The sequence below is a fragment of the Marmota marmota genome, unplaced genomic scaffold (assembly GCF_001458135.2).
Source record: "Marmota marmota marmota unplaced genomic scaffold, marMar, whole genome shotgun sequence".
NCBI classification, from domain to species: Eukaryota; Metazoa; Chordata; class Mammalia; order Rodentia; family Sciuridae; genus Marmota; species Marmota marmota.
Window position 1 is genome coordinate 3297852 of NW_026000077.1, and position 22932 is coordinate 3320783.

The 22932-nt window shown below is 32.4% G+C and overlaps 1 protein-coding gene across 1 annotated transcript in view; it reads left to right on the plus strand.

Annotated features, from left to right (window-relative positions):
- Sycp1 (synaptonemal complex protein 1) overlaps window positions 1-22932 on the plus strand; it is a 117846-nt gene that overhangs the window by 6290 nt on the left and 88624 nt on the right. Inside the window, exons 6-11 of the mRNA XM_048814553.1 lie at window positions 596-663; window positions 1861-1934; window positions 5979-6037; window positions 7973-8042; window positions 8870-8943; window positions 11754-11862. Coding sequence (XP_048670510.1) covers window positions 596-663; window positions 1861-1934; window positions 5979-6037; window positions 7973-8042; window positions 8870-8943; window positions 11754-11862 — 454 coding nt within the window. The remainder of the gene's footprint in view (window positions 1-595; window positions 664-1860; window positions 1935-5978; window positions 6038-7972; window positions 8043-8869; window positions 8944-11753; window positions 11863-22932) is intronic.

The following is a 22932-nucleotide window of genomic DNA, read 5'->3' on the forward strand; positions in this document are numbered from 1 at the left end:
GTATTATTTGAAAGTAAATTGGGTTTGTCTTGTTTTTGTGATGAGGATTTTTAAGATAGTGCTTTTTGAAGTTGGTTATAATTCAACTTTGAGAGAACAAGCTGTAACAAACATAATGCAAGTGATTAGAGAAACAACAAATTACTTTAATGACTGATTAATGACTAGTTTGTGATAGTTTTTTTTTAAATCCTATTGATACTGTTTTATTTGGTGTCTTTCATTATATTAGAATATAGTATTTATTTATAACCTTGAATTTAAAACTGATTTTATAGTATAAAGTTAAAAAGAAAGTTGATAAAATGCAGACAGAGCTAAAACATCACTGGAAAATGATGAGAGAAGATAACATGGCATTAAAATATAGTTTAATCTTTTTAAAGATTATTCAGCAAACTATTTTAGATTGATGAAAGTGAGACTCATATTCTTATGGGAAATTCATAAGCGATGGGAAAAAAGTTCCTTTTTGTATAGAAAAAAAAAATAGACTGTTGTAGCATATTCAGTAAAGAAATGCTGCTTAATGATTATACTCATATTTATTTTGCTAAGCAAAATGTGATGCACTGTTTTTCCATTTGTAAATTAGTTTGAGAATGAAAAAGTAAGTTTGAAATTAGAAGAAGAAATTCAAGAAAATAAGGATTTAATAAAAGAGTAAGTAATAATTTAATAAATTTGTTCTTTCCAAATTTTATTTTTTATACTGAATTTATCATTAAAATAGTTTTCAAAATATTTTGAGCACTTTCTTTTTTAAAAAAAAATTTAAATATAGTTTTTTAGTTGTAGATGGACACAATGCCTCACAGATGTGAGGCAATTGCTCTACCACTGATCCATAACCCCAGCCTCTATTTTGAGCACTTTCTATGTGTTATATAGCATTAATTTATAGCCAGGCATGGTGTGGTGCACACCTGTAATCCCAGTGACTCTGGAGGTTGAGGGCGGGAGTTTGCAAGTTCAAGGCCAGCCTCAGCAATTAGGCCACCTAAACAACTCAGTGAGTCCCTTTTTCAAAATTAAAAATTGAAAGGGGCTAGCGATATGGCTCTGTGATAAAGCACCCCTGGGTTCAATCCCTAGTACCAAAAAAGAAAATAAAAATATATAAGTAGAACTCTACCTAAGTGCTGTGGAAAAAGGAAGATATAACCATTCTGCATTCTTGCGTTTGGTAAACTGTGGTCACTAACTGACTTTCAGTTTTTAAAATGTCAAGCATCAGGAAGAGTCATTACTTGATGTCAGAAAAGTTGTATTTCTATGGATATTATCTAGTTTTCTGTAGACTAGGGCTCAACTTAGTTCCAAGCTGATCCTCACTGTCAAATTCCTGTTTTTGCCAGTGTAACAATCATTCCTACAGAAAAGTTATAGATTGAAAAATTAAATTTTACTTCTTTGTCTGTTGGTAACTCCTATAAGACAGCTAGAAATCTTTGTTGTTCATGTAATGAAGGCCTAGTCAGAAAGTTACCTTATTTTTTGTTTTGAAGACTAGACATCTAGAGCATTTTGGAGGTAATTAGTAAATGAAAAGTCTTAACACATCATTTCTCTCTATCTGGAACTGTTTTTTGAAAACAATTTGGGTAGAAACTTGTTACAGAGTTATCACTTTTACTTAAAGGGAGGCAGTTACTGAATTATCTTTGCTAATATTGTAGTCACTCAACTTTTTCTTCATATATATGTGATGCATGATACATGATATGTATATATATAAAATACAATGTTTTAAAATTTCTTTAAAATTAAAACAATGAAACAGAATGTTGCATAATTTTCAGCATGGGATTTTGCTTTGAAATTGGATTACACCTAGTCAAATTTGTTCATTTGTTTCAGGAATAATGCTACGAGGCATTTATGTAATCTACTTAAAGAAACCTGTGCTAGATCTGCAGAGAAGACAAAGAAATGTAAATATCTTGTTTTATGTGACTTTATCCACTTATTGAGTAATTGAGGCAGAGAAGAAATTATCTTTTCACCTTTTTGGAACTAATTTTAATTCAAATAAGTTTTATGTGCCTCATACCATTTCTTTGTGTAAGTAGCAACTACATTCTCAGTTATTATTTAATTCAAAGTTTTTTGAAAGTTCACGACTTTTTTCAAAAGGTAACATATTTGGCAAATACTTGGCATTTATAGTTAATCTACATTTCATTTAGTGTGATTTTTAGATTAACTTTCTCTTTTGTCTGGAATAACCACAAAATTGAATCAAGAACAAGACATAGCCATGTCCATCAGAGAAAATACTGCTGGAGGGCATGCACTATAACAATATGAGACAAAAATGGAGTTCGTATATGTTAGTCCCATAAAAATAATGGACCTTAAAAAGTCCTGTCAACTAAGATGTAGCCTTTGTAATATTGTAGTGCAACACATTATTTGTGTTTGTAGTGATGCTGGTTTAAATAAATCCACTGCTTGTTGTATAAAAGTATGGCACATAAAATTATGTTCAATATGTAATACTTTATAGTGATAATAAATGCACAAGTGGTTTATGTATGTGCTGTAGTATTTTTAATCATTATTTTGAAGTGTATTCCTACACATAAAAAAAAGTTAACTGTAAAACAGCCTCAGGTGGGTCCTTCAGAAGGTATTCCAGAAGACTTACTATCACAAGAGTTGATAGCCCTATATGTGTTATTGCTCCTGAAGACTTTCCACTGGGACAAGATGTGGAGGTGGAATCCTATATAGGTCTAGGCTTATGTGTATGTTCATATCTTAGTTTTTAACAAAAGTTTAAAAAGTAAAAAATCTAAAATGGAAGATATTTTATAGAATAAGAATAGGAGGAAAATATATTTTTGTACAGTTGGACAGCATATTTTTGTTTTAAGCTAAGTGGTATTACAAGAGTCTAAAAGTTAAGAAAATTAAAAGTTTATGAAGTAAAAAAGTTATAGTAAGTTCATTATTGAAGAAAGAATTCTTAAAATAAATTTAGTGTAGCCTGTGTACAGTGTAGTATTTTTAAAGTATTATGCAGTATTATGCACTAATATCACAAAAATAGGAATCGAGAACAGGACAGCAAATAGAAAACATAATAAATATGATAGATAATAATTCATCTTTATTAATATATCACTTTGAATGATGACGGTCTAAATGATAAAAGATAAATGTTGTCAGAATGGACAAAAAATAAGACCCAACTATATGTTGTCTGTAAAATAGTCATTCTAAATATAAAGACATATATACATTAAAAGTAAATGGATAGAAAAAGATATATTAACACTAATAAAAAGTAAGGAGTAGCTGTATTGATTTAGAATATAATAAAAAATTGCCGCTGGTTGTAGGGGTGCACACATGTAATCCCAGTGATTTGGAAGGTTAAGGCAGGAGGATGGCAAGTTCAAAGCTGGTCTTAGCAACTTAGTGAGGCCCTAAGCAACTTAGTGAGACCCTGTCTCAAAATAAAAAACAAAGAGAGTTGGGAATGTGGCTCAGTGGTTAAGTCCCTGGGTTCAATCCCCAGTACCCAAAAAAAAAAAAAAAATTGCTAAACATTCAACTAGTAAAATGTGACTTTTCTAAGTCTCAGATTATTATTCTCTAGCAAGCAATCAAAGATAAGATGCATGGTGAAGTATACAATAAAATATATACTAACAGACCACAGAAATAGACCCTCTATAGTATAGTGTAACTCCAGAGTTTCTTGCTTGAATTTTTGGCTGAATATTTGGTGTTAAAGTCATTATTATTGTCCTTATTATTACTCATGGTGCTGTGGATTAAACCCAGGGTGAGTCTTTCCCTTTAGATCACTGCTGCTGTATAGGAAAGAGATTGACTTTTGTTTTCTTACAAACTTGATGTAATTGTTCATTTTGGGAGTTGTTGTTTTGTGTCTTAAATTTTCTGCATAGAAAATCATGTGTGTGAACAAGAAAGTTTGATTTCTTCCTTTCTAATCATGTCCCTTTTATTTCCTTTTCTAGTTTTATTGAATTAACTAGAACTTTTAGTAAGTGTTAAAAAAGTGATGAAAGGAGACATCCTTTCTCTTTCCTTATCTTAGAGGGAAAGTTTATAGTTTCTTACTTGTGAAGATTGTTGTTTTTGGTTTTTCTTCCCCAGTCTTTTTTTCTCTTTGCTTTCCATTTTGGAAATTTTTGTTGAACTACATCTTCAAGCTCAGAAATTATTTTCTTAGCTATGTCTAGTGTACTTTATTTCTATTTCTATTCTTGATAGGTGGGTAGCATTTTGATTTGGTTCTTACTTAGTTTCCAGCTCTACTTATATTGCCTATCTGTTTATTTTATTTTATTTTTTTGTTGTGCTGGGGATTGAACCCAGTATTGCCAAAGGCTGCAGACCAGATTTGAGCCCTATGCCTTATAAGTCTCATTAACAAAGAGGGAAACAGTGGTAAGCAAGAAATCAGTTTAGGGAAGGTATTGGGAATGAGATTGATCAAATTTTGTGCATGTATGAAAATGGCATACTGAATCCCACTATTATGCGTAAATTATAATATAAAAAAAGAAATGAATTTATTCTTGGTTTAACCAAAACTTAGAAGATAACAGCCTAGAAATCTTTCCTATATGGACAATAGCTTTAGGATAATATAGAGGAAAAGACAGAGAAGAATCATATGGTATGCATATGTATGTTCTGTCAGTTTGTGTAAGCCCTGACTTAGAGCTGCCAGGGCTTGGGGTGGGGTTGGTTTCTACTCACAGCCCAAGATGGAGCTGGGAAACAAAAAGCACTTTAAATCATACAGATTGGGAGTAGTGGGTGTTTCTTTTACGTCTTTCAATTTTAAAGGATCTCTTGTTACAGGGGAGCCTAGGAAAAGCTCTCTACCACTGATCTATTCTCCCACTCCCCTGCTTCTCTATTCTTGCACATCTACTTTATCTACTCAAGTCCATAGCATAGTAATTGGAGTTGTTTTAAATTCCTCCTTTGATAATTCTAATATCTCTTCCCTATCTGATTCTTGGTCGGTCTGATGCTTGCTCTGTCTTGTTGTACTGTATTTTTTGTCTTTTATTATGCCTTGTAAGTTTTTTTAATAGCTGGACAAGAAACTGTTGTAAATAGGCCTCAGTAATATTGTGGTAAGGTGTAATGAGAGGGGAAGTGTTCTATAGACCTATGATTAGGTTTCAGTCTTTTAGCAAACCTTTTCCTATGGATTGTGAACTTGGCAAGTACTTCTCAGTCTCTTTTAGGTGGGACAAAATGGCTTGGGTTGGCTGGAGTTTGTCATTTCCCTTTTTCTAAACAGAAAGCTAGATGGGGATGGAGTTGGGTATTTTTCTTCCTCCATGTGGAAATCTATAACTGGCTAGAATTGGTTCTCTCCCTTCCCCTTAGGCCATTTAGACTCTGATAAAATCCCAGCTGATTTTGCCCTGATAAAATAGTTTCTCTCAAAGACAGGCCCTGCCATGAAAAAGATGCATTAACATTTCCAATGGTTTCTTTTTCCCTCCTCTTGTTAATGCACAAGAGGATGTTCCTCTATTGTTTGTGAGAATCAGGCAGAGCTTTAGGAGGTAAATGTCACAAGTGTTGGAACCCCTCCCTCTTAATGGGTCCCCCTGCAGTTTTCATCTCTCAAACTGTCCACCCTGTTTCTAGCCATCTGCCAGTTGCAATTCATGTTTTCTTAGGCTGGCTGTGGTTCCCACAGAGTTTTCTGTTCTGGATTTCTGTCCTGGTTAAGTTGTGATTTGTTCTATATGGACCTTTCTCTAATATTAAGGGCAGTAGTTTGCTCTGTGACTTCACTTTCCTTTCAGTCTTTTTCGGCTTTCAATGCTATTTCAAAGGACTCAGAACTGAATTAGATATCCCAGTGCCCTTCATGAACAAAGAATTTTAAGTATTTTAATGTTTTTTTTGAGAATTTTTGACATCATTAAGTGTTTTAAAGTTAAATTTTGAAAATTTTATATTAATAATAGATGAATATGAACGGGAAGAAACCAGGCAAGTTTATATGGATCTAAATAATAACATTGAGGTAAGTATTAGTGAAAATCTGAATATTTTAAAAAGAATAATTTCTAAGCAATGTAGAGTGATAGCTATAAAGATTATAAAAGAATAATTTCTAAGCAATGTAGAGTGATAGCTATAATAATCTTTTTGCTAAAAATTTGTTGATGTATGATCGAATCACAATAAAATTCCCAAGATCTTATGAGTACTAATGTTATGTAGTAGCTTTCTGATTTACATACTAGTTACACTATTCAATGAAATATATCAAATGTTCATTAACTCTTAAGTCAGAGATCAGCACATTTTGACACATCCATTAATTTGAAAACATATGAAGTATTATTAATCTGTGTCTGACTTCTGTGTCCCTTTGTTGTCTCATCTGCTATCATTCACTATTTTGATTTCCTGCTATAGTCTTTTTATTTTTCCCTCTTTTCCCCTCTATTAAGTAAAAGGGATTAAGTTGTACTGGTTAGTGATCAGGACATTGCAGAACATATCCATGCTCAAATTGTCTATATTAAGGCTATCCATGAGAGACATTCTGGGGAACCCACGCTTCTAGTTTGACCTGATGCTATGTATGATGTAGGGGGAAAAAACCTAGTATTTAAGAAAAAAAAAATTTTGTACTGTGGATTCAACCTAGGGGTGCTTAACCCCTGAACCATGTTCTCAGGCCTTTTTATTTTTTATTTTGAGATAAGGTCTTGCTAAGTTTTTTAGGACTTCACTAAATTGCTGAGACTGGCCTCAAACTTGCAGTCCTTCTGCCTCAACACCCTCCCGCTCCCAGTTGCTGGGATTACAGGCATGCACCTCCATGCTTAACCAACCTAACTTCCTTCCTTCCTTCCTCTTTTCAATGTTCGTAACAATTTTATTTATAATAACCCCAACTGGAAAAAAACCAAAACCCCTCAATAAATTAATAATTATGAAAACTGATACATCCTAACTGATACATAGGTGATACAAAAGAACTACCAAAACATGCTACAACTTGAATGGATCACAAGGACATTACGCTGAGTGAGACAAGCCAATCTCCAGAGGTCATCTGTTATGATTCCATTTATATGATAATCTCAAAATAACAAAATTATAGAGATGGAGAGCAGTTAGGTAGTTGTCAGGAGTTAGGGATGGTTTCTAGGGTGTTTCTCAGCATTGCTGAGCACTTTCTGATTTTGTCTCTTTGAATTTGTTCCCTCCGTGTAGAACTTTTGTGTCCAATATCTTATGTACACTTGTAAACTATATTCTGTTTTTTTTTTGTTTTCCTGACCTTACTATTAATCTAAAAGTCTTCATTCAATTATTCTGTGTCTCCTCATCTCATTTAACTTTTCTGAAGAGCATTTAAAACTACATGACATTTATTTGAATCCATACATGTATGTTCATGTGTGTGTATGTGTGTATTTACTGGAATATACATCAATTCCAGTAGGGTAGAGAGTTTGTCTTATATTCCAAGTGCCTAAAATAGTTACTGGCCCATAATAGGCACTCAATAAATATTTAATGAATGAATGAATCTGATTTTATAAAGCAAGATTTATTGAATGTTGTGTGAGCACATTCTATCAGGCAATTCTTATAGAGGACTCAAGTGGGGAAGAGAGAAATTAAATAGGCATAAACAAGTATAAAATTACTGATTTTGCGAAGTATTAAGTGACTAAATATAATGCCAACAAAATTTTGCTGCTGTTTTGTATTATCTAACATGTCTCCATGCTTTTAGGCATCTGGGAAACTAACAATATAAGCTTTCCTCATACATGTTAGTAAGTTATTTCATCATTTTAATTATAGGGTTTTCATTATTCAAAGTTGTGTGGTTTTATATCCAATGATTACATGTTAAAATTTTATTAATATTTTCAAAGTTTGAAGAAAGGTTTTTCAAAAGTCTGATTCTCAAAAGTTAAACTTTATCTTCCAGAAAATGATAATAGCTTTCGAGGAACTTCGTGTTCAAGCTGAGAATTCCAGACTGGAAATGCATTTTAAGTGTAGGAATCCTACTTAATTTTTATGTTACTCTTTCTGCTATTTGTAGTTTTATTAGTTTTTGTTTACATGTTAATCTGTTTAGTTTGAAGCCCTCAACTATTTTACATTTTGTATTGTCTTTGTTTTTTATAAGCCCCTCAAAATCTTGTGGGATATGACAGGGAAGTAATGTATGTTAAAAATGTTTTTTGGTTTTAAAACTACATTTTTTGCCTGGGTGTGGTTGCACATGCCTGTAATCCCAGCTACTGGGGAATCTGTGTAAGGAGGATTATAAGTTTGAGGCCAGCTTGAGAAACTTAGTGAGACCCTGTCTCCAAGAAAAATAAACAAAAGGCTGGAGGTATAGCTCAGTAGTTGAACATTAATCTTGCCTTGTTCAAGGTTCTGGGTTCAGTCCCCAGTACCATACATACATATATACATACATACATACATACTGCCTAATACATATATACAAACTTGTGTTTTACATGAAATTAAACTTATTATGGTTTGGATTAATTTTTTTATAAGTATAGTTTGGTCTTTTATATTTCTTGGTAAAGTATACATCTAAAAATAATTATATATCTAAAACTTTATATTATAAAAAAGATATATATACATGCTACTATAAGAATTTAAAATTTTTAAGTTATAATTTGCTATTAAATTCACTTTTACTAAACAAAGCAGGAAGAAAATAGCAGCTTTAACTCTTTGAAATTTTTGGAGTTTAATATAATTTGAGATAAGGAAGTGAAATTATCTTTCAGTTGGTTTGTAATGTAAAAGTTCAATACAATTATGTTAAGACATTGCACATATTTATTTTATTTTTAAGTAAAGGAAGATTATGAAAAAATCCAGCACCTTGAAGATGAATATAAGAAAGAAGTAAATGACAAGGAAAATCAGGTTTTTTTTTTAAAGCCAACTCTATATTCTTTTTGAAAAATTAATTAAAATTTTTTTCTGCCAACACAATATTTATACATATTAATGAAGTACATTGTGATATTTTAATTCATATATATTGGGTAAGGATTAATGCAGAGTAATTAGCATATTAATCACCTAAACTTTTATCATTTCTTTATGGTGGGTACATTTAAATTTCAAGTATTCTGAAATATATAATGCTATATTTGTAAAATTTGTTACTTCATAAAATCTTAAAATATCAAGAGATATTTTTGTTTGCTGGCTACATGATAAATTTCTGAGAGAATTTTATTATATGTATCTAAATATTTACTCTTTTGCTTAGCCAGTTTATTTTTTATTGACTTAAATATGTACTCACTGAATGCTTGGTTTTTTATAATGAATCTTATACAATATTTACATTGGTTTACATTGCTACAAAAATATAAGAAATTTTGTTCAGATTAAAAAAACCTAATAAAATGTAAAGATTATCATTGACCATGCAACTCACATTTTACAGTTTATTTTGAAACTTCCTATCCATGACACCAATGAAAAGAAACTAAAACATTCTGTTGCTTTTTTCTATTAATATCATATAGTGGAAGACTTGAAAATGGTAAGTCTATACCCTTTGACATTTGTAAGAATGTCAGTTTCAGATTATCATTTTGCCACATATATATTTAAGCCTTATTCATACATATCACATTCAAGCCTTCTGCTTCGCAAATAAAAAGAGATACATAAAAAAGGAATCTTATTTCCAACTATTTTTTCAGTTTTTCTCCTCTTATTTGACATAAAATATTACAGTTAAGGATATATGCTTAAATAATAAAATTAAAGTATAGAAAGAAAACTTAAAAGAGTTTTAAATTGTGGTTTAATGATAGTATTTTTTTTTGTGTAGATATTTTGAAAGAGTTGTTAGCAATTGTATTTTATCTTTATTTTTAAACCAGATTTCCTAAAGAAGAAAATCTTTTTAAAAGTTAAAATAATGCAACTGGGAGCAGCGGTGCATGCCTGTAATCCCAGTGGCTCAGGAAGCTGAGGTGTTGGATCAAGGCACTAAGCAACTCAGTGACACCCCGTCTCTAAATAAAATACAAAATGGGGCTGGGGATGTGGATCAGTGGCCTAGTGCCCCTGAGTTCAAGCCCAGGTGTCCCCCGCCCCCTGCCCAAAAGTTAAAATAATGCTTATTATGAAAAGCACAGAAACAGAGTATAATGTTAAAAAAGCTTTTTGGTGTTCTTGAGACATGTATAGTGCTTACAGATTGTTAGACTTCTTTGTAAATTGATTGGGTGATCAGCTAATGTCCTATTCATCCTGATGCCCTGCCCCCATCCTGAAATGGGACTCCTAAATATTATTTGTAAGAATTTTTTTGTGGCTTTTTAAATTCCTGCTTGGGGGGATATAAACTTGGCTGATGCCATATGTTAGGCACACACCCTTCCTCTGAGCTACATCCTCCAACTCCTATTTTTTAAAATTGATAATGCTTGTTTTCCTTTGCAAAGATGGAGTAGGGTCAGTTCTCTGACTACAGTAGATGTTAAGTAGTGGAGTCCTGGGTAGGAGGGTTGACTGAACCTAGAGAGGACTTATTACTCTTTACAGACTTCAGTTTCTTTGTACTTAGACTCTTGTTTTATACTCACCTATACAGTGTCTGTTACCTCTAATTCTTGAAACATTATGGCATTCTTTGAGGTGAGTTATTTTGCTTCTCATTAGTACTTTTATATGCAGTCTCTTTAGTTTGACTTTACTTCTCTGAGCTAGGTCCATTCCTTCCAACTGCTTGTTTTTTGTTTTTTTAAATATGTTGTGGCTTATGAACTTTATGGACTCATGTGGTTTCATAAATGATTAAATCTGTTTTTCTTGTTTTCCCAGTTAATTTTTGGGTGATTTGGAGGTGAAAAAAGGGGAGAGAAGGTCTTTTTGTCATCTTGGATCTTGAAGTCTTCAACTTATTTTTATAGGTTTAATTCTGACCTTTTCTTCACATCAATGCTATACTCTTTTAACCATCTGAATAATTTTCAGTTATGTGAATAAAGCACGATCTCTCCATCCTTTGTGTTCAGCCTAGAATACTCATATCCCAATGTTTGCATGATTCATTGCTACATATCTATCATTTCAGCCCTTTTGAGAATAAATTTTTGATTACTTCCTCCAAGACTGATTTAGGTGTTCATGATTCCTATAACACTTTCGTCTTATTACTAGTGTAGTTGTTTGTCTCCCAATCTAGGCTCTGAGTTCCTTGAAGATGACTTTCCTAATATTCATATATGCAATACTTATGGTTTCTGGTGCTCAATACTATTGAATGAACAAATCAGTACACTCTATTATGCCATCTTCTCAGTAATAACTTGAAATGCATAGTATAACATTGGGTATCTCATACTAGCTTGTTCATTAATTTTAATAAACCTAATAAAAATAAATGTTTATTATGCAAGCATATATGAAATACTCAGTACATACAGTCATCTAAAGTATATAGAGAAGTATATAAAACAATTACACGAGATAAGGGCTTAGGTGCCACATTTAACTTTTTATATCTATAATTTTTTATATCTATAACTTAAAAAAATCTATTCTAAATCTGTTATACATGACATGAATGCATTTCAATTCATAGTACACCTAGAGCACAGTTCTTCATGTCTCTGGTTGTACTTAAAGTAGAGTTATACCATTTGTGTCTTTATACATGTACATAAGGTATTGATGTTCATAACGCTTTAAAAAAAATTTCATTTTAGTTATCACTACTACTGATCCAAAGTGCTGAGAAAGAAGATAAAATGAAAGATTTGACATTTCTGCTAGAGGAATCCAGAGAAAAAATTAATCAATTAGAGGAAAAGACAAGTAAGAATTTACATAATATAGCAATGTGTCATATGTATTCCTTGTTATGATCAAAATTTTGACTTTATTTACAAGTTTGTTGTAGTTATTTTCTGGTGCTGTAATTCCAGGTTGGAACAGTTGTCATAATAGAATCACTTGGGGAGTGTTTTCAAAGTAAACCTTTTCCCTTTTCTATGCTTTTAACCTACCCCAAAGTTTCAGCTTTGTGTTCCAAAAAGATAGGGATCTATGTCTTTTTTGTTCACTAATGGATTTCAAGTGCTTAGAACAGGATCCAACACATGAAGTACTCATAAATTATAAATAAATGAATTCCATGGGAGTAATATGGAGGAAGCTATTTTTCCCAGAGGAAGACATTTGGAAAAGTATTACAGAAAAGTTACTGAACCATACCATAGATGATTAATAGTTCAGTAAATAGACAGTGACTTGGAAGAGACATTGTAGGCAGAAGAAATGGCTTGTGCAAGTATGAAAGGGTATTTTGATAAAATTACAGGTGTGACTACATCTTAGAGAACTCAGATGAGACTGTAAAAGAAATGTTGGATCCATTTATGAAGAACTTTCTATGTAATGGCATATATAGAGAATATTATTGAATAGTTTTCAAACTTGTTCACATGGCAGGACATTTGGAAGGCATAGTATAGTTTACGAGACACCATATATCTTCCAAAACATCATAGGGACCTGTGGCATTTATTTTTTTATTCTTCAAAACATTATCTCTTCTTTACATGGCAGATAATTATTTCTTCGAGCCTGTGCTTACCAATTTTATCTTATTGTCATTACTGTATCTATTCTGTAGATATATTGAAATTAACTTTTTGCTACATTTTGTGATCTTGTCTCATCCACATTTTTGACTACTTCCTTTACCCAAAATGAACTTTCTACTTCAAATGTGTTGGCTCAGTTGTAGTGAACACTGCTTCATTCTTCATTTTGTGTGTGTGTGTGTGTGTGTGTGTTTATGGTGCTAGGGATTGAACCCAGGGCCTTGTGCATGTGAGGCAAGCACTCTACCAACTGAGCTATGTCCCCAGCTCTCTTCAGATGTTTTAAGCATTATTCTCTGTCTCTTATGACTAAGAGTCTTGAGGACAGAGATTGTGTCTCTTTAAATATCTTAAGTGTAACTCTAGTGCCCGACATTTTGCTTTGCGCATAATAGAAGATCAATAGATGTTTGAACACATGAATTGATACTTAATCCTATATAAATAAACTGGAAACAGTCTTAGTCATGAATAACTATAATTCTGTGTGATTCTGTAAACTTATAACCACCGAAATATATTCATTTAAATCACTTTTATTTATTTCCCAAATGTATATATCTTCTAGATGTGTGTTTCCATTTCTTTGTTTCAGTTTGGTTATTTTCTAATGACCTGTCTTCTAATCTTGCTTTTGCTATATTCAATTTATTCCAAACTTATCTTCTGAATGCTTAACTTTAATCATATATTTTTCTTTCTAAATTTCTACTTGATTCTTTTAAAGATTCCAATGCTCTGATTAAATTCTCTCTTTTTGAGAGAGAGAGAGTTTTAATGTTTATTTTTTATTTTTTTTTGGCAGACACAACATCTTTATTTGTATGTGGTGCTGAGGATTGAACCCAGGCCGCACACATGCCAGGCGAGTGTGCTACCGCTTGAGCCACATCCCCAGCCCTAAATTCTCTCCTTTAAAAAATCATATTTTTTATCCTTTTGAAAATATTAACCATCAATATTTTATTTATAGTCTCCATTACTTCTAGATCTGGTCTATTTTATTGTCATTTTTAAAACTGGCAAAATAGCATAAAATCTGCCATCTTAAACCTTTTTAAGTATACATTTAAATGGTATTAAATATATTTACACTGTTGTACAACCATCACCACCATCCATCTCTAACTATTTTTTATTTTGCAAAAATGTAAATTAAATATTAGCTCTCCATTGCCTTCTTCCCCATCCCCATGGCAACCAACTTGTCTGTCTTTCCTCTGTCCCTCTCATTTTCTCTTGCTCCCTTTGTTCCTTTCTCCTTTGCTTGCTTCCTTTCTTTTGCTGTTTGGTCATTTGACTTATCTTTGGTGTACCCAGTTGACTTTTTATGGAATTTTACCCATTGTATTGTAATAAGAAGAGAGAGATTTCAGACAATGATGTCTTTTCTCTGGGAAAATCTTGCCCATTCTACATAATATCTAAAGTTTATGTTTTCTCAATATATTATTGATTTTTATCAAATACTTTTTGGAGCATATATTGAGATTTTCATATGATTTTTTTCGCCTTTATTTGCAGTTATTTTCTAATGTTATTTTTTAATGTTAAACAACTTCTTATCCCTGGCTATAAACTTAATTTTATTAATACTTTATTTTATTAATATATACTTAATTTTACTTATATGTTAATATATACTTAATATATATTAAATATAATATATTAATAATATATGTGTTTAATATATAATATATTAATATATTAATATTTACTTATATATTAATATTTACTTATGTTAATATATACTTAATTTTATTAATACTTTGTTTCACTTGGTTTTACATAATATGTATTTAAATTTTTGTTTAGGAGTCTTGCATCCATGTTCATAAGTTAGATGGTTTCTAATTTTTCTTTCTCATATTTTGTCATATTTTGGTATTTAATATATACTAGCCTCAATAAATGAGTTTGGAATTATTTTTTTATTTTGCATATTTTTGAAAGAGGTTAACAATGATGTATTCTTTCCTAAAGATTTGCTAAACTCCAGTGATTTTAATCTGATCCCAGGCTTATTATTGCTGTTTATTAATTTTTGGAGGGTGTTATTACTTTTTTAAAAATCTCATTCTTCTAATGGATGGGTCTTACAAGTTTTCTGTTTTTTTTTGGTAATCAGTTTTGTTTAGTTTATTTTTATTTCCTAGGGTTTTGGGATTTTCCTCTATTTTCTGTATTTCAGGGCATAGAATTGTTTTGGTCTGCCTCTATGCATTTTTGAAAGTAGCAAGTTAAAATCTTACGTGTTTATTGATTTTTAAATATATTCTGGTATTTCTGTAGACAAGCATTTATTTAGAGGTTACCTTATTAGATGCATTCAGATTTTAGAATGTTATACATCCTTGGTAAAGTGAAGTTTTTATCATTATAAAAGGATTCTTTTTTAAAAAAATATTTTTTTAGTTGTCAATGTACTTTTATTTTTTAATTTGTATGTGGTGCTGAGAATCAACCCAGTGCCTCACACATGCTAGGCAAGTGCTGTACCATTGAGCCACAATCCCAGCCCTATAAAAGGATTCTTATTTGTCTTAGTAATACTATTTGTCATAAAGGAATTGTTTTCTAATCTAATATAGCTTTGTGTACATTTTATTCCTGGCTTATTACTCTGGGATAAATATCCAGGAGTACAATTGCTGGTTGTATGGTAGTTACATGGTTATTTAACTTTCTCAGAGTGGCTTTACCATTTGTATTCATACTAACTATGTATATAATCTATGTCTACCATTTTATATTCATACTAACTATGTATATCATCCATTTCTATATATCTGCTCAAGAATTTGTTGTCACTATTTAGTTATTCTGATAATTATGTAGAGGTATCTGGTGATTTTAATTTGCATTTTCCTGATTGATGATGGTGAAGATCTCTTCAGTACTTATATTTATCTGTATATATTCTTTTGTGGAGTGTATTTCTGTGGCTTTTGCTGATTCTTATTGGAGTGTTTCCTTTTTTAATGTTGATTTCATTAGTTCTTATATAGTCTAGATATTATTAGTCCTTCATCAGAAATTTAATTTGCATGTATCTTCTTCAAGTCAACAGCCTGCCTTTTTTCCACTCAACAACATCTTTTGTAAAGCAAACTTAAAAATTTTATTTAACAGCTAATCGTTTTATAAACTGTTCCTTAAGTGTAAGAACTCTTTGTCTAGCTCTAAAACTGAAGAATTTTTTCCTATATTTTCTCCACACACACAAAAGTATCTTTATCTCTAGTACTAGGGATTGAACCCAGGGCTTTGCTCATGCTAGACATTTTCTGGCCATGCTCTACTACTGAGTTACGTCCTCAGCTCTTTTTATTTTGAATCAGGGTCTTGTTAAGTTGCTGATCTTTCTGCCTCAGCCTCCAAAGTTGCTGGGATTACAGGCATGTGCATTGTCTTAATTACTGTAGCTGTATAGAAAACCTTAATATCAGATAAAAATTTCTCCCACTTTGTTATTCTTCATGAAGACGGTGTTATGTATTCTAGGGTGTGTGCCCAGTCATGTAAATTTTAGAATAAAAGTAGAATTTTCATAGGAATTATGTTAAAGCTGTATATCAGTGCAGTGATCTTTTTTTGCTCTGTCATCAAATCTAAGAGCATAGTATTTCTCTATTTTCGTCTTATTTGATTTCATTAATGATAATTTTGTGGTTTTCAACACAGTTCTATACTTGTCAAGTGTATACCTAATTATTTAATTTTTTGAATTAATATAAGTAGTATTATGCTCTTAATTTTGCTTTTCTTATGTTCATATTTTAGTATATAGAAAAGCAATTGATTTTGGTGTGTTTATATTTATCCTTTAACCTTGCTAAAACTCAATTCATTCTAGAATTTTTTTAATTCTCTGGGATTTTTTTATGTGGATCGTCATGTCATGTGGAAATAAATTGCTTAATCCCTTACCCCTGCCCCCCACTTTTCTTTATTTTCTTACCTTATTGCAATGGCTAGAACTTCCCACACCATTTTGAATAAGAATTCTGAAAGTCAACATCCTTGTCTTGTCTCTTGATATTTTAGGGAAAAAGCATTTAGGTTTCCTCCATTAATTACAAGGCTAGCTGTAGCTTTATTTTTATTTTTTTGGTAAAACTGCTTATCAAATTGAGCTGACTTCTGGTGCTATAGTTTGGATGTTGAGTATTCACTAAACTCTGTGTATTAAAGGCTTTGTCGCAAGTGCGGTGCTATTGAGAGAGATGGTGAGACATTTAGGAGGAAGGGCCTATTGAGAGATCTTTTTAGTTCATTGAGGGGACCCCAGCCTCCTCTTCTTTGCCTCTTGCTTCCTGGCCATGAGGTGAGCAGTTTGCTCCATCAGGCACTTCCTACTGTTGCCATCCAGTATGCCCAAGCTGTGGGTCTGACCAATTTTGGACTACTGCATCCAGTACCTTTTCTCTTTGTAAGTTAATTATCCCAGATATTTCATTATAGTGACAAAAAGCTGACAAGTGTGTGACAAGTGTGTTCCTCACTTATTAAAATTTTTTTATTGTGAATTGGTGTTGAATTTTATCCCGTGCTTTATCTGAATTGATAGATATTCTAATGAATTTTTCTTTTTTAATCTGTTAGTGTGGTCTATTACGTTTTTGAATACTGAACCAATCTTGTGTCTTTGGAGCAAACCCCATTTTGTCATGGTATAAAATTGTTTTTATATATGTGTGGAATTTGATAAGCTAATATTCTAGTAAGAATTTTTACATTTATATTAATGAAGGATTTTAGTCTATAGTTTACTGTTTTTGTACTTTTATGTCTGGTTTTGGTATCAGGGTAATACTAACTTCATAAAATAAATTGACAAATATTTCCTCTTCTGTTTTCTTAAAGAGATTGTATAAAATTGGTGTTAATTCTTATAAAATTCATGTTAATTCTTTACACATTTTGGAATAATTCTTCATATAACCGTCTGGCCTAGATATTTCTTTTTTGGAAAATTTATAATTATAAATCCAATAATTTGCATTAATAGTTATAAAGCTCTTAAAATTTTATGCTTTATATTTAATTATGATCTTTTTGAGGAATTTGTCTATTGTAATTTGTCAGGTTTATTTATTTTTAATTAATTAATTTTACAGTAGAATGCATTTTGACATATTGTACAGAAATGGAGCACAACTTCTCATTCCTCTGGTTGTACATGGTGCAGACTCCTTCCAGTAGTGTAATCATACATGTATATAGGGTAATAATGTCTATCTCATTCTATTGTCCTTCCCATCCCCAAAGCCTCATCCTTCCTCTTACCACCCCTCTATTAAATTTATTTTATAGAATTGTTTATGGTATTATTTTATTTTCCTATTGATACCTGTTTGGTTTGTAGTGATATATTTACTATTTTAGTCCTGATATTGGTAATTTGTGTTTCTCTCTTTTTGATTCTTCCTAAAGGTTTGCCAATTTGTTTTTTTCTGATAACTCCTTCTTTTATTTCTTTTGTTTTTATTTTCAGTTTCTTATGTTTTATTTCTTATGTTTGTTCATTTGTTTATTTAATTTTGGTACCAGGGGTTGAACCCCAGGGATACTTAACCACTGAGCCACATTACCAGCCTACGTTTTAAATTTTTTTTTTAATTTTTAATTTTGAGGTAGTCTTGCTAAGTTGCTTAGGGTCTTGCTAAGTTGCTGAGGCTTGCTTTGAACTTGCCATCCTCCTGCCTCAGCCTCCTGAGCTGTGGGGATTATAGAGATATTGCCCCAGCCCTGTGTTTATTATTTCCTTCCTTTTGCTTGCTTTTGATTCGTTTTGCTCTTATTTTCTAAATTTCTTAGGTGGGAGCTTAGATTATTGATTTAAAGTTTTCTTTCTTTTTTTTAGAATACATGCATTTATTCATGAAACTATTCTGATTCTATTAATATAGTGTCTCAGCAAAGCTTAGCTATATCTTACAAATTTTGATATATTGTATTTTCATTTTCACTCTTTTTAAAAATGTATTTTTTAAAACTTTAGACTTCCTCATTGACATACAGTAGATTATTTAGAAGTGTATTGTTTAGTTTCTATGCCATTAGAGATTTTCTATTATCTTTGTTATTGATTTCTAGTTTGATTCCATTGTAACCATACTCTGTATAACTTCAGTTCTTTTACATTTGTTAAGAATTCTTTTATGACCCTCCTGTGGGTTTGATTGATTATGTATGTTGTTATATTTTCTTTGGGCACTTGAAAAAAAATGTGTATTCTGCTGCTGTTGATTAGATCCTGTTGTTTGATGGGTTGTATAACAAACTACCATAAACTTAGTGGCTGAAAACAACACAAATTTATTATCATACAGTTCTGGAGAATCAGAAGCTCAAAATGAATTTTTTGGACTAACTTCACCTTGAAGTTTGGTATGTCTATTCTTTCTGGAGACTCTCAAGAGAAAATATGTTCCTTGTCTTTTTCAGCTTTTAGAGACCACATGCATTTCTTGGCTTGTGTTGCCTTCCTCAGATTATTCAACTTGTGCTTCTATTGTCACATTTTCTAATGTAATTTGGAGTTTCCTGCCATTCTTTTAGGAGGTCCTTTGTGATTATGTTGAGTCTGTCTGGATAAAACAGTATAATCTTCATATCTTAAGATCCTTATTCATACCTGCAAAGATTCCTTTGTGTGTAAGGTAACATTTTCACATATTCTAGGGAATAGAACATCATCATTTTTGAGAGTTTTTTATTCTTTGGTGTTGAGGCCTTCTTTAATCTTGATTTTTTTGTCTTAATTTCTTTTTTTAAAATATATATATTTTAATATTTATTTTTTAGGTGTAGATAGACAACACAATGCCTTTATTTTTATGTGGTGCTGAGGATCGAACCCGGTCCCGCTTTACCGCTGAGCCATTACAATCCCAGCCAATTGTCTTAATTTTTCTGTAGTTTATATATAGAGGAATGTTGAAGTCTCCAAATATAATGTGGATTTGTGTGTCTTTTTCAGTTGTAACAGTTCATGTTTTGTTTTGCAGCTTTTTTATTTGTGTATACTTATACTAAGATTGCTATGTCTTTTTGATTATGGACTTTTTATCATTATATAATCTCTTTTTCTAGTAATTTCTTGCTTTGATGTCTGTTATGTATGTTACTTGATTTAATGTTGTCATTCTTGCTTTCCTTTGACTAATAGTTGTACGTTTTATCTTTTTCCAACCTTTTACTTTCAAACTATGTTGTTATATATGAAATAAGATTTTAGTAGCTAGCATATAGTTCAGTTGCTTTTTAAAAACCCAGTATGCTTAGCTCTTTAATTTTTACATGTATATCATTTACATTTAATGTAATTACTGGTATATAAAGGCTTAAGTCTGTTCTTTTTCCCTCTTATTTTTATTTTTCTATTTTTTTCTTTTCAATTTTCCTGAGGGCTACTTGAATTTTTTTTTTTAGAATCCTGTTTGCACTTAAGTTTTTTTTCTTGTGTGTCTCTATACAGACTTTTTAAAAAATATTTTTTTTTAGTTGTAGGTGGACATAATGCCTTTGTTTTTATTCATTTGTTTTTATGTGGAGCTGAGAATCAAACCCAGTGCCTCTAGATGAGCATTCTATCACTGAGCCACAACCCCAGCCCCTCTCTACAGACTTTTAAAAGTGGCTGCTCTTGGTAATGATAACAACACAATCTACTGACATCATTATTTTTCAAGTTTAAGTACAGAGATCTTTACTCATTGTTTTACATCTTTTACCATTCCCATTTGTAATAGAATTGTTTTCAATGTTTCCTTTATACACATTTAGAACCACATCATACAGTATTATAATTTTTTTGCTTTCAGTATAATACATAACTTAGAAAACTCAAGAAGTGAAGGAAAACCTACAATATTTACCTGTATTTTTGTTTATCATGTTCTTTCTTTTCTGATGTTCACAATTGTCTTTTCACTGTTTCTTTATTAGAGGACTTATTGTAGTTATTGTTTAGGGACGTCTGCTTGCAAATCCAGTTCATTTTCCTTTATCTGGGAATGTTGTAATTTTTTTCCCTTTTTTTAAATAGGATTCTTTCTGGTTGATAGGTATTTCTTTCAGCTGGGCGCAGTGACGCACGCCTGTAATCCCAGGAGCTCTGGAGGCTGAGACTTCAAAGCCAGCCTCAGCAATGGCAAGGCGCTAAGCAACTCAGTGAGACCCTGTCTCTATATAAAATACAAAAAGGCTGGGGATGTGGCTCAGTGATTAATTCCCCCTGAGTTCAACCCACAGTACCAAAAAAAAAAAAAGTAGATTTTTTTTTTCATCTTTTAAAACATATTGTGGCCAGGTGCAATGCCAGCTACCTTGTTGACTGAGGCAGGAGGATTGCAAGTTCAAGACCAGCCTTGGCAACTCAGCAAGACCCTGTCTTAAAAAAAAAAATTAAGGGTTAGGGGATGTAGATCTTTGTTAAATTATATTTAGATCAATCCCAATGACCCAAAAAATACAATGTACCAGCAAACACCCATACTCTGCTACATCCTTCTGACTTCCATGATTCTGATAAGAAATTCATTGTTATCTAATTGTTTTCTCCCTGTGTGTGAGGTCTTCATCACTGGCCTCTTTTAAGATTCTTTGCCTTTAGTTTTCAGAATTTTAAATATGTGTATTGTTGTATTTCTTTGACCTTACTCTCTGAGATTTGCTAAGATTCTTGCATCTTATGTATTTTCCAAATTTGGCGGAATTTTCAGCTGTTATTTCTTTGAATATTTTTTAGCCTTTCCTTCTTTCTCTTGTCCTTCAGGAATTCTTGATGACATGAAAAGCTAGATATTTTGTTGTTTTTATAGTCCCTCAGATCCCTAAAACTCTGCTAATTTATTTTTAATATTTTTTAGTTGTAGATGGACACAATGTCTTTATTTTTATGTGGTGCTGAGGATCAAACCCAGTGGCTCACACATGTGAGGCAGGTGCTCTGCCACTGAGCTACATTTAGTTGTAGATGAACACAATGTCTTTATTTATTTTTATGTGGTGCTGAGGATCAAACCCAGTGGCTCACACATGTGAGGCAGGTGCTCTGCCACTGAGCTACAGCCCCAACCCTCTAATTTATTTTTCATTCTATCTTCTCCCTGTTGTTCAGATTTGCTAATTTTTTTTTAATGGTACAGGGGATTGAACCCAGGAGGTGCTTTACAACTGAGCTAAATCCTCAGTCCTGCTTATTTTTTATTTTGAGACAGGGTCTTATTAAGTTGCGTAGGACTTCACTAAATTGTTTTTTTTTTTTTGAGAGAGAGAATTTTTAATATTTATTTTTGAGTTTTCGGCGGACACAACATCTTTGTTTGTATGTGGTGCTGAGGATCGAACCCGGGCCGCACACATGCCAGATGAGCGCGATACTGCTTGAGCCACATCCCCAGCCCTTCACTAAATTGTTGAGGGGCCTCAAGCTTGTAACCCTTCTGCCTTAGCCTCCGAAGTTGCTAGTTTTTATTGTGCTGTCTTCTAGCTCACTGATTCTTTCCTTTCTCCCCTCTTGTTTTCTTTTTTCGTCACTGAGCCTGTCCACGGAGCTTTTTATTTTGGTTATTGCATATTTTTTTTGTTGTTGTTCAAAAAATTGTTACCTTAACTCTTCAGTCTTTTAGGATAAGGTATTTTTTTCCCTCTCTTGCAGCTTTTCAGCTATTTATTTATCTTTGATTTTCTAGTAGTTATAATAATATATTTTAAGGTATAGTTTAGTTTTGTTTTATGGCTCCTTGAAAGTATAAATTAGGAGATGGCGGCGAGGGGAGTGCATTGCCCCCGTGTGCTGCTTCACTGTGTGGGAGTATGACAAGTCAGGACGGCTAAAGGATATCTTGTTAGGAATTTCCAGCAATAGTGGGGTGCTCCGGAATCTGGAGGAAGGATTTCCATCGCACGAGGATCGGCTACGGGGACTCAAACGCGAAAGGTTTGTCGCATGGAGGGTAACACTGCTTATTCAGCAAATTGCCCCGCGGCTAGAGTCTGCAGTGCGCGCTGGGAAACGAGGAGATAGCGACACCGGGATACAGCGCTGCAGTTTCTGCCAGCCGTGGAAGCACCGTACTCAGGGCTGAATTCTGGGTTCGAGACGGGGGAAGGAAGCGGTCCATCTCGGTTCTCCACACCGGTCAGACCACAGAGGAGGCCAGCAGCCACCATGTTGGAAAGCTGACATCACCATCCCTGTTTTCGACTGACCGCAGCTCATTCAGCCATAGAACAGGTAATTTCAGGCTGCAATTCGCCTGCGGCTTGC